Here is a 12742-nt window from a genome sequence, read left to right as displayed (position 1 = left end):
CAATAGCTTCTTTATCCAATCCATTCACATCTCCTTTGCTTGTATATTATTTATTTAGCCTCAGCCCTTGCAGGGAATCCTATCCAAACTGGATGCTCAGTGAGTCTTTAATTTGTTTCAGAGCCACTCAATGGCTTACCTTAATATATTTGGGTAGTGTTAGGTCATCAAATGAGCTCAACGCATTGTGGGAGGCATCCAGCTGCAACAGGTAGGGCATACAACTTACACAGCGCAAATCTATAAACCAGAAAAGTAATATTGAGCTACAGCTCAGAAAACAAGCAATTTGATTCATGCAGTTCACAACTAACTTCAATGGAAATCTCTTAAAATGTATGTGGTTGGGATTTGATTTGTTTTGTTTCATTGCAGTGTTGCTGGTTTACTTCAAGCTGTCTTCAAAACAAAAGCAGCTCCTGTCAAAGTGCATTCTCAGCTATGGTTTTATTGCAGAACTGACAGTTCAAAGCGCAATCAGTTTCAGAATGTCCAGTCGCACTCTTGGTAACTTGCTCCTCACTTCTAAGTATGAAGAACAAGTCATGGAAAGCAAAGAATTTTATCAAATTCTATTTTAAACAAACACGCTTTGAAAACTAACTGGACAAAGGGAAAATTGAAATTGAGGGGGAGAGAGAGAGGAAACAACCTAGCTTTCCTTCTGCATTTTTTCAACTTCCTTGACTATGCCTTGATTGTTTTCCAATTGCTGCTTGTAACGGACAGATGTAACATTCTTTGTCGAACATTTGGAAACCTAAGCCTAGAAATTACTTTGTGATATTACAGTAAGCTGCAATATTACAGTACAAACACTTAATGCTTTCATATGATATTCCCTGTATTTTAAATGTTATTTTGCATCTATATGACCTTTTATTAATAGATGTCAAGCCAATTCATATTTTACTCTGATCATTTATTATTATTTATTTACCAATGCTTATTAAAGAAATGTGCCATTTTCACTCTTATTTATATAATTTGAAATGTTTTAATTAATTTTATGAGCAAGTAGTTTAATGTATTATGGTATTACGAAGAGAAACACTAACATTGGGCGCTGATACATTAAACAAATACACAAGTAGGTGAAACAGACTTCTAATTCAGTGCTGTAAATATGGCATACAAGGCATTAGAGCAGTCCAGCTGAAAGGAGATAAAGGGCCGCCTCAAACACAGGGAACACACAAAAAGTTGGCTAATCACATTACGGTAGGCAGGTAGGTTTCTACTGCAGGAAGCTAAGCGGGCTGAGCATGTCCTGTGCATTTTCACTCCTGTATATATTTTAATGATGATTGGATTATGGCAATTTTTAAATTCCATTCCATGAAATTTCAGTGAGAATCATTCTTCACCGGCTACATCAGCACTTCTTTATAAGGACTCAGGGCCCTGACCCCCAACTGGCAAGTTTCCTTATTTCATGAACTAGCTTCTGGTGGTATTAGTCTCCATGGTGGGGGCGGGGGGGGGGGGGCAACTTCCCCTGTGCGCCATGTGTAACAAAAAAGGAAATCTGCCTGCTTTTCTGCTTATTTTGCATCAGAGTCCAACAGGCCTTTGGAGACTGACACCCAATGATAAGCACAAAAGTGTGGGGGAGCGGGGGAGGGGGGGGGGGGGGGAATGCGGAGAGTGTTACTCAGCGGTTGTTAATGGCAATAAAAAAAGTAAAAGCTGCTTTGAACAAGTCACGTACAACTATCACCTTTAAAAATTGCAGGATAGGGTGAATTACTGCACCAGAACGTCTCTTCTTTGAATAAGGATCTTTATCGCCCACCTGAAGGGGCAGATGGGACTTCAGTGTAATGTATTTATTAATAGGGAGATAGAACAGGTGGACATGACATTGGATGATGAAATGAGTAATGAGATAAGTGCATTTAAAATTGAAAAGGGGATATATTAAATAAACTAATCAAACTCAGGATAAAACACCCCTTCTTAAATATAGGTATTACGTTAGCTATCCGCCAGTCTTCTGGCACTACACCTTTTTCTAATGAATTATTAAATATGTGTAGTAATGCATCTGCTATCTCTTCCCTAGATTCTTTTAAAATGCATGGATGCATGTGGTTTATTTCTAGAGGGATAGAATTGAAAAGTAGGGAAATTATGCTACGAATCGAACCATGGTTAGACCACACTTATAAGAGTACTGTGTGCAGTTCTGGTCGCCATATTATCAAAAGGATATCGAGGCACTGGAGAGGGTACAGAGAAGATTTACAAGGATGATACCAGAAATGGGAGGGTACATATCAGGAAAGGATGAACAGGCTGAGCGGTGATCTAATCTTTAAAATTATGAAAGGTTTTGATAGAGTGGATACAAAGAGAATGTTTCCACTTGTGGGGTTGAGCTTAACTAGAGGCCATCAATATAAGATAGTCACCAAGAAATCCAATAGGGAATTCAGAAGAAACTTATTTACCCAAAGAGTGGAGAGAATCAGGAACTCGCTACCACAGGGAGTGGTTGATCCGAATAGTATAGATGCATTAAAGACCAGGCTCTCAAAACTGTCACCAAGCTCATGATCTACAGAGCTGTAGTAATACCAGCTCTCCTGTATGGTTCAAAAACATGGACCATGTACAGCAGACACCTCAAGTCGCTGGAGAAATACCACCAATAATGTCTCCGCAAGATCCTACAAATCTCCTGGGAGGACAGATGTACCAACGTTAGCGTCCTTGACGAGGCCAACATCCCCAGCATTGAAGCACTGACCACACTTGATCAGCTCCGCTGTGCAGGCCACATCGTTCGCATGCCAGACATGTGACTCCCAAAGCAAGCGCTCTATTCGGAGCTCCTTCACGGCAAACGAGCCAAAGGTGGGCAGTGGAAACATTACAAGGACACCCTCAAAGCCTCCTTGATAAAGTGCGACACCCCACTGACACCTGGGAGTCCCTGGCCAAAGACCGCCCTAAGTGAAGGAAGTGTATTCGGGAGGGCGCTGAGCTCCTCGAGTCTCGTCGCCAAGAACATTCAGAAAACAAGCACAGGCAGCGGAAAGAGCATGCGGCAAACCAGTCCCATCCACCCCTTCCCTCAACGACTATTTGTCCCACCTGTGACAGAGACTGTGGTTCTCATATTGAACTGTACAGCCACCTAAGAACTCATGTTAAGAGTGGAAGCAAGTCTTCCTCGATTCCGAGGGACTGCCTATGATGATGATGATGATAGTTGCATTTACGGGGAGGCTGGACAAGCACATGAGTGAGAAGGGAATAGAGGGTTACGTTGATATATTTAGATTAGGAAAGATGGGAGGAGGCTCGAGTGGAGCATAAATGGGAGGAGGCTCGAGTGGAGCATAAATGCCGGCATGGACTGGTTGGGGCAAATGGCTTGTTTTTGTGCCATAATCTAAATGATAGTACCTCAAATAATATGGCATTCTCTGGAGTGTGAGCCCACACTATGAACTCTCTGAGACAGAGGGGAGAGCACTACCGAATGAGACAGGCTGACATAATGCAACCATCTCCCCTCGCAAACCCCCTTCAATTTTTCATCCCTTCTCTTGTGTAAGATTATGGTAGTGTGGTGGTTATATTACTGTACTAGTATTCCAGAGGCCAAGACGAATAATCCAGAGAATAGGAGTTTAAATCCGACCATAGCTGTTTGAGAGTTTGAACTCAGTTTTTAAAAACTGGTATTGGTAAAAGTGACCATGAAGCCGTTTGATTGTCGTAAAAATCCAACTGGAAGGAAACCTGCCGTCCTTACCCAGTCTGGCCTATATGTGAGTCCAGTCCCACACCAGTGTGATTGACTTTTAACTATCCTCTGAGGTGGCCTAACAAGCCACTCAGTTACATCCAGGGCAACTAGGGATGGGCAATAAATGTCAGCAACACCCACATCCTGAGATTTTTTTTTTTTAAAAAGGTACATAGCCTCATTTGACTCCCACAGCAATGGGGAAATCAAACCTGAATCGGAATACTTTGAGGCACAATTTACATGCTTCAACACACCCGAGTTGATAATGCGATAGGAGGGGGAAATCGGGTGGCCACGACCCTTATTATAGAGTATAGAGGCCCCAGGCCTATTCCGTGCCCAATGCCAGTGACTGGGGTGCTGGGTGCCCTTGCACCAGATGTACACGCTATTCATTAAAGCCCCAGGAAATATTAAAATATTAAAAGGTGCCTCTCCATAATACAACAGGGCAGCCTGAGAAGCACAAGTAGTAAACACCTATTGTTCCAGCTCAGTGGGTAACACTCTCACCTCAGAGCCAGAAAACTACAGTATCAAGTTCCAATCCAGAGACTTGAGCACAAAACCTAGGCTGGCACTCCAGTGAGGGAGTGCTGCACTGTCGGAGGTACTGTCTTTCGGATGAAATGCAAAACCGAGGCCACGTTTGCCCTCTCAAGGTGACATAAAAGACCCCATGTCACTATTTTGAAAAAGAGCTGGGGAGTTCTCCCCGGTGTCCAGGCCAATATTTATTCCTCAAACAACAGCACTAAAAAAAACAGATTATTTGGTCATTAACACATTGGTGTTTGCGGGACCTTGCTGTGTGCAAATTGGCAGCAGTGCTTCCTACATTACAACAGTGATACAGTTCAAAAAGTTCTTAATTGGCTGTAAAGCACTTTGGGTTGTCCTGAAGTCGTGAAAGGCGAGTCTTTTTTTTTATTGGAATGGGCACTTCAGTGGATGCCCATGGAGAGGCTGGAGGAATTTAATCCAGAGTGTCCCGCCTCTTTGTATAAGGCCATGTTTACCTTTTCCCCACCACTTCTCTGGCCTACGATGGCCTATTTTTCAACGAGACTCTGTGACCCACAAATAAAGAAAACCTAGCTCTTGATAGGCAGCTGGCAACCCATCACTGCCTGACATTCCAGCCCCTGACCCCGGTGGCACGCCCAGTGAGTCAAGCACGGCATGCCAGAAGCACTGCCTGAATTTGTGGTCAGAGGCTTCCCGCGGGCGGATGCCTCTGAACCGCAATAAAATTACACACCTACTTGATGGCCCTGGATCCACGGAGACTCGCGCTCCTGGTCCTCTATGCGTAGGCCTGTGTAGTGGTCCGTGTATCCCAGGGGCGCAGGTGGTTCGCAAACGCCCCGGTATCACGTGAGCCAGCCCAACCAATCAGAAAGGGAATTCCCATTATGCTTATGGGGATTCCGAATCCCCATAAGCTTAATAGGAATCACTCAAAAAATGCATTTTTACAGCACTGAAATAAAAAAATTGCATTTTCAATTAAATATATAATTTAATTAAACCTTTAAAACAAAAATTTAATTTTTTGAAAAATAAATTTAAACATTTTTCAAGGAGCCAAAAATAAACAGGTTTTTGAATGTTAAAATGATTTTTTAAATTTTATTTTAATATTTATTTTTACCCTTATTCTGGTAAAAGGTCATTCGCTTGCTTTTACCAGGCATAAGAGTTTCACGGGCATTCACTGGGCAAGAGTTTGGCAAATGGCCCAACTCTCTGCCAGCAAATGTCCATTTCCCAGGGATGCTGAGGATCTGTTAAGAAGATTCTTGGCAGATGGCAATTTCCGGGTTTTCAAAAATGCGTAAACCCAGAAATTGCGGGGCACTTACGGCTGAGTATGCAACATGCACACAGTCATAGGCCCCAGAAAACTATTCCAATATTTTAAGTGAGCTGACTGCTTTATCGTGCTCAGGTGCACAGCACAACTCGGGAGCAGCATTAATCGGGACTGCATTATTGACCTCACTGTGTCATTGCAATTTTCCTTTAATCACGGTTTCAAAAATTCCCACCAGTGCACTGTTCAAAATACTTATACCTGCTATATTGTTGTTGGGAAGTTCCAACTTCTGTAGATGAGTGTAATTGTAAAGAATAGTAATGTCACTCAGTTGGTAATCCTGTAAAACAGAAAAGACATATTTGCAGCGTTACCCTGGATAACCTAAAGTACTAATAAATTCCTATCTTGTATAACAGTTTGAAACTTAATCCTTATAAGCCGACCCCAACATAAGGCTGCTCCTAACCTTTGCTCTGGGCTTTTTGTTCTTGGATTGCTTGGGATACCTCCACCATTCAGACTATGAGATCACACACACGCAGCAATACACTCAACCACAATGCATCAGATGCAGCAGTGCCAGCTGTGTGCCAAGTCATTTTAGGAACAACCATAAAGAGGTACAGGGCCCCCTGAATCCCAACTGGCTTTCACAGAGACCTCATTCTTCTTCTGTTTTTGTAGGCCTGGAGTCAACCAGCACACATACTCATTCTGCTGGCAAGTCGCTCACAAAAGGTCACTAGTCTAGGATTTGAAGTCACACGCAATACATCAGCACTGATGAAAAGCATTGTGGGAAAAGACACCAATATCATTCACGCATGACACAAATTGTTTCCACTGCGATTGGGTTTTGTTCAGAGCTCCTTTGTATTTGTGGAGAATAATGTAAAAGTGCAGCAAACAAGGCGGTGTAGAGGAAAATGTGATTTGAGCCATTTTCTTGGTGCTGTGTGGACAGAGTTCCTTAAAGGGAGCAGTTCAGAAACTTAGCTGAATGTCTCCAAAAGAGCACCAGTCTTCTTAGCTGAAAAGGTGCTCTGAATGAAAGTGCTCTTGTCTGCATTCTGATTTGCCTTGATTGCAGATTGGACTTTCTTCTTTGTACTGCAAATCTGTGAAGTGTGCAGAGGTGTGCATAAGGCACCCTCGATTTAGTCAAGACATCTAAAGTACTGCTTCAAGATGCTAGTGTTATGCTGTGTAAATACCCTGGTAGCTGCATGATTACTGCATCTGGACTCTACTTCAGTTTACGGGTGCCACAAAGGTATGACTAGCCAAGCCTGGAGGTGGTAGCCATGGTCTCTGAAGAGCCACCCTTACAGTCTCCCTTCTCTTAACACCTAGCACAGAGGTTTATCTTTAAAAAAAATAAGCATTGTGACTGCTGCTTTGGAAGCAGGTATTGACCTTAATGACTCAATGCTAGTGGTTACTGTCCACCTGCACACGAGTGGAGTAGAACTCCTTTCTGTTTATGTAGGTTGTTGAGTTGTGCTTGCTGGGCCAGACGACCTCTTGTACTTTGGGAAATCCAGCAGTGCATTGAAATTAGGCAGCTATGCCATGATGCCACTCTTGCTATTTGGTGGGAAAAGAAGATTAAAGTATTGGTTCTCCTGGACAATGCATTAGTTGCCTATTTGATAAATCTGTGGACAGCAAATTGATTAATACACCAGTGTTAGCCTGGAAAGAGTCAGAGGCATAAAAGTTGAGTGCCTTGGTCATCTTGATTGCATTGGCAGTGCCATCTCTATGGTAGGGTTTGGCTGGTCTCCTCGAAACAGGTGGCACAGCTCTGTAACTGCCTCTTTTTTGAAACTGGGACTGCTGGGGCAGTACTCTTCTGTCATTAGCTATGCTATTGACAGTAGTTCCTGACAAGTGAGAGCCTTGATGACCTTTAATGCAAGATTAGTATACGCAGTGCATGAAGACTAAAAAAAAATAGGCTCTCCCATTATGCACTTTTTATAAGATCTACACTGTTAATGAAGGTATTCTGCATGGCCAGCAGTGATTTCAAATGCAACACTGAACAGAATGGAAGTGAGTCAGTTGAGGCATTCACACTTTTCTGGCCCCATGTCAAAATTCAACAACAGAAATTTCCAGCTCGGTTCCACGGCTGAAATGAATGGAAGAAAACAGAGCCTAAATCCTGTTACTCCCATGGTGGCCTGAAAAGTAGTTATTAATCTAAACAGACACTTGCCATGTAGCAATCCAAGGATGATATCATGTCCTTGTAATCTCACGTGCACTGATGGGTTATAACTTAAAATAGAATTATCTGAGCATCTTTCAATTTAGCTTAGCTAGAGTTAGAATTTATGTTTAGGTAAACTATTCTGTTGTACCATCAGCTTATGTCGTTCTGTTATCAGTAAGAGTGTGCTAACATACTTACAGGCAGGGAGAGATGGAGATAGGCCTGTTCCAATCCAGTTGCTGAGTGTCTCAGATTTGACAAACCTTTCACTAGTATTTCTTCCGTCAATACACCATTAAATTGTTCCTGTAAAACAAGACAGTTTTTGAAAATTTCAAATGTCTTCCTGACACACACCAAATAAAGGGTGTTTGTAAAAGTTCACAAATAAATGTTACAGGTTCCCCCGTCAGTATAGCAATCTCAGCTGTGCTGTGATGGTGAGATGCTGAATGGAAGACGGTCACGAGAAAAAAATTCTAGCAGCCAGGCACAGAACTGCATAGCAAGAGATGCAGAACCCCACCACGGGGCATATGAATGTCTAAACTAAACTACTGTGAAATCCACACAAGTAGTTTCCATTCACCTGGAGCAGAGGACATATCTTCTCCCGGAAGGGACATACCCCACTTACCTAGGCCAAGAGAACCTCAGCACAGGTTGACGAGACCTGGGACTTAGCAATTTCAATTGTGTATTGGATTACTGCTGAAATTTAAATAGCTGACCAGCACAGAACGGGTGAAGTCCATTGTTAAATAGATTTGTAATAAATCTCACTTTTTATAGTCAGAAACCTCATTCCTAATCTTGTTAGCTCTGTGCAAATGGCTTACAATTTTTTTTTACCAAAGGTGCTTGTCCAGCTAAGACCACTCTACCTGTGAGGACATTGGCTTGTAGGGCAGCCCTCATGACAGGTGTACCCCACCAGGTCCCATTAATCATAGAAACTTACGGCTCAGGAGCAGGCCACTCAGCCCACCGTGTCTGTGCCAGTCAAAAAAGAACTGTCCAGCCTAATCGTGTGGTAATGCATTTGAGGAGGGCTAACAAGGCAAGGGAATATACAATTAATGGTAGGATACTGAGAAATGTAGAGGAACATTTTCCAGCTCTTGGTCCGTAGCCTTGTAGATTACGGCACTTCAAGTGCATATCCAAGTACTTTTTAAAATATGATGAGGGTTTTTGCCTCTACCACTCTTTCAGGCAGTGCGTTCCAGACACCCACCACCCTCTGGGTGAAAAGATTTCTCAACTCCCCTCTAATCCTTCTACCAATTACTTTAAATCTACGTTCCCTGGTTACTGACCTCTCTCCCAAGGGAAATAGGTCCTTCCTATCCACTCTATCTAGGCCCATCATAATGTTATACATCTCAATTAAGTCTCCCCTCAGCCTCTCCTGTTCCAAAGAAAACAACCCCAGCTATAACTCTCCAGTCTTGACAACACCCTCGCAAATCTCTGTATCCTCTCAAGCGCAATCACATCATTCCTGTAATGTGGTGACCAAAACTGTACGCAGTATTCTAGCTGTGGCCTAACTCGTATTTTATACAGTTCTAGCACAACCTCTCTGCTCTTATATTCTATGCTTCGGCTAATAAAGGAAAGTATCCCGTATGCCTTCCTAACCACCTTATCTACCTGTCCTGCTACCTTTCAGGGATCTGTGGACATGCATTCCAAGGTCCCCCTGTTCCTCTACATTTCTCAGTATCCTACCATTTATTGTGTATTCCCTTGCCTTGTTAGCCCTCCCCAAATGCATTAGGTTACATTTCTCCAGATTGAATTCCATTTACCACTTTTCTGCCCAACTGACTAGTCCATTGATATTTTCCTGCAGTCTACATCTATCTTCCTCAACCACATGGCCAATTTTTGTATCATCTGCAAACTTCTTAATCATGCTCCCTATATTGAAGTCTAAATCATTGATATATACCACGGGACTTAGTAATGAACCAGGATGGCTGGTCAATCGTTAAAGGTGCCCTGGACTATAACAGACTTGTTTGGCTCAGATTTTGAATTGCTGTCTACCACCAAAGGATAACTGTTCCAATCAGAGTTTCTCAATTCCCATTGGAGTGAGTCAGATTCAATTATAGTGGCTCAATTTAACTGGAATGACTTGGTTTCCATTAAGTAACATCAACTTGTATTTATATAGCACCAAAAAGTAGTAAAATATCCCAAGGCACTTCACAGGAGCATTATCAAACAAAATCTGACACCGAGCCACATAAGGAGATATTAAGGCAGGTGGCCAACAGCTTTGTCAAAGAGGTACATTTTAAGGAGCATCTTCATGGAAGAAAGAGAGGGAGAGGCAGAGAGGTTTATGGAGGAAATTCCTGAGCTGAGCCTTGGCAGCTGAAGACACGACTGTCAATTGGATAATCAATTCTAATCATATGATTTGATTCCTGTTGGAATAACTCACTCCAATCAGGCGGACTCATTTCTAATCGGAATGGACTCAATTTCCATTGGAATGAAATAAAAACAGAAAATGCTGTAAATACTCAGCAGGGCAGGCAACATCCTTGAACGTTTTTGGTCGATGGCCTTTCATCAGAACTGGAAAAAGTTAGAGATGTGACAGGTTTTATGCAAGTACAGAGGAAAGAACAAAAGGAAAGGTCTGTGATGGGGTGAGATTAAATGACAAAAATGGCAGTGATGCAAGGTGAAAGGAGATGGTAATGGGACAAGTAAAGAAACAAAAGATGGGTCTAGAGGAGGTGTACATTAAAACACAGATTCATCAGCAACGGCTGCTGTCCGAAAAAAATGGGACGCAGTGGTTATGATCTGAAAAGGTTGAACTCAATGAGTCCAGAAAGCTGTAAAGTGTAAGGTGCTGTTCCTCAAACTTATGTTGAGCTTCATTGGAACAGTGCAGGAGGCCGAAATCAGAGTGGGAAGGGGGCGGAGAATTAAAATGATAGGCGACCGGGAATTTGGGTTACGCTTGCGGACTGAACGGAGGTGTTCCGCAAAGCAGTCATCCGATCTGCGTTTGGTCTCCCCAACGTAGAGGAAACTGCATCGTCCCATTGGAATGACTTGATTCTAGAGCAACTTGGTTTCAATCAGGGTGACTCAATTCCTATTGGAATGACCCTACTCCCTTTGGAATTACATTGTTCAAGTTGAAATGACTCGAATTCAGAGTGACTCAACTCCTATTGGAATGACTCCATTCCCTTTGGAGTGACTTTGATCCAGTTGGAAATGGTTCCAAACTCACTTCTACAGACTCCTCCGACGGGCTCTTGCACTCCTCCGAGCTGCTGGCCTCGCTGCTGCTGAGGATGTTGTCCAGCAGCTCCTGGTAGAACTCCTCCACCACCTCGCGGGCCTGCTGGTTCAGGACCCCCTCCAGCATCTCGGCGGCCAGCTCCTGCACACTCTCCTCCTGGGCGCACTCTCGGACCATCTCCTCCCGCGCCGTCCCCACCATCTCCTCCCATTCCTCGTCTGCCGGCACCTCGCTCTCGCCAATCGCCGTCGACTCCATTGACCACTTTCTTCCCCCTACCTCGGTCAGACAAAGCGCCGCTGCTCACGCCTCACTCCATCCGCAACCCACTCGGTCGCCATTTTGTTGCTAGTGCGGTTGCTAGGAGACAGCGATGCGCCGCGCCGCGCCGCGCCGCCCCATGGGAGTTGTAGTCCTCTCTGCCCCGCCTGGAACTGCAACTCCCACAACGCACCGTTCCTGCACATGCGTATTCGCGTTATAACTTGGTCTTGAAAAGCAGCCTTGAGCTGGAAAGCTAGTTGTTGGATGCAAAAATTGTTTTTTGTGTGCAGGTAACTGAAGGGCAGGGCGATGAAGCTAATAATAATCATCTGTGCAAGTGTTAACCAGGGTTAGAGGATCATAAATGTATATAATCATAAAGAGTGAGATTACAGAACATAAGAAATAGAAGCAGGAGTAGGCCATACGACCCCTCGAGCCTGCTCCGCCATTCATTAAGATCATGGCCTCAGCTCCACTTCCCCGCTCGCTCCCCATAACCCTTTATCGTTTAAGAAACTGTCTATTTCTGTCTTAAATTTATTCAATGTCCCAGCTTCCACAGCTCTCTGAGGAAGCAAATTCCACAGATTTTCAACCCTGAGAGAAGAAATTCCTCCCCATCTAAAGTTTTAAATGGGCGGCCCCTTATCCTAAGATCATGCCCTCTAGTTCTAGTCCCCCCCATCTGTGCATCTACCTTGTCAAGCCCCCTCATAATATAATATGTTTCGATAAGATCACCTCTCATTCTTCTGAATCCCATTGAATAGAGGCCCAACCCACTCAACCTTTCCTCATAAGTCAACCCCCTCATGTCTGGAATCATAAGAACATAAGAATTAGGAACAGGAGTAGGCCATCTAGCCCCTCGAGCCTGCTCCGCCATTCAATAAGATCATGGCAGATCTGGCCGTGGACTCAGCTCCACTTACCCGCCCTCTCCCCGTAACCCTTAATTCCCTTATTGGTTAAAAATCTATCTATCTGTGACTTGAATACATTCAATGAGCTAGCCTCAACTGCTTCCTTGGGCAGAGAATTCCACAGATTCACAACCCTCTGGGAGAAGAAATTCCTTCTCAACTCGGTTTTAAATTGGCTCCCCCGTATTTTGAGGCTGTGCCCCCTAGTTCTAGTCTCCCCCACCAATGGAAACAACCTCTCTGCCTCTATCTTGTCTATCCCTTTCATTATTTTAAATGTTTCTATAAGATCACCCCTCATCCTTCTGAACTCCAACGAGTAAAGACCCAGTCTACTCAATCTATCATCATAAGGTAACCCCCTCATCTCCGGAATCAGCCTAGTGAATCGTCTCTGTACCCCCTCCAAAGCCAGTATATCCTTCCTTAAATAAGGTGACCAAAACTACACGCAGTACTCCAGGTG

General features: G+C 43.6%; 1 protein-coding gene and 1 long non-coding RNA gene across 4 annotated transcripts in view; one reads left to right on the top strand and one right to left on the bottom strand.

Annotated features, from left to right (window-relative positions):
• The window catches only part of lrguk (leucine-rich repeats and guanylate kinase domain containing), a 161564-nt gene extending 150126 nt beyond the window's left edge, over positions 1-11438 (bottom strand). For both annotated transcript variants that reach the window (XM_070897192.1, XM_070897193.1), the window contains exons 1-4: positions 11075-11438; positions 8005-8112; positions 5841-5922; positions 140-240 (exon numbers count right to left, since the gene is read on the bottom strand). In XM_070897192.1, coding sequence (XP_070753293.1) covers positions 140-240; positions 5841-5922; positions 8005-8112; positions 11075-11344 — 561 coding nt within the window. In that variant the 5' untranslated portion in view covers positions 11345-11438. The remainder of the gene's footprint in view (positions 1-139; positions 241-5840; positions 5923-8004; positions 8113-11074) is intronic.
• A 132-nt stretch (positions 11439-11570) lies between these two features.
• The window catches only part of LOC139278431 (uncharacterized), a 133642-nt gene continuing 132470 nt past the window's right edge, over positions 11571-12742 (top strand). For both annotated transcript variants that reach the window (XR_011596264.1, XR_011596265.1), the window contains exon 1: positions 11571-11640. This is a non-coding gene — a long non-coding RNA (uncharacterized lncRNA). The remainder of the gene's footprint in view (positions 11641-12742) is intronic.

This window comes from Pristiophorus japonicus, chromosome 13 (genome assembly GCF_044704955.1).
Source record: "Pristiophorus japonicus isolate sPriJap1 chromosome 13, sPriJap1.hap1, whole genome shotgun sequence".
Taxonomy (NCBI): domain Eukaryota; kingdom Metazoa; phylum Chordata; class Chondrichthyes; family Pristiophoridae; genus Pristiophorus; species Pristiophorus japonicus.
The sequence above is the reverse complement of the archived record's forward strand: the minus strand, read 5'-3'. Positions and strand labels throughout refer to the sequence as shown.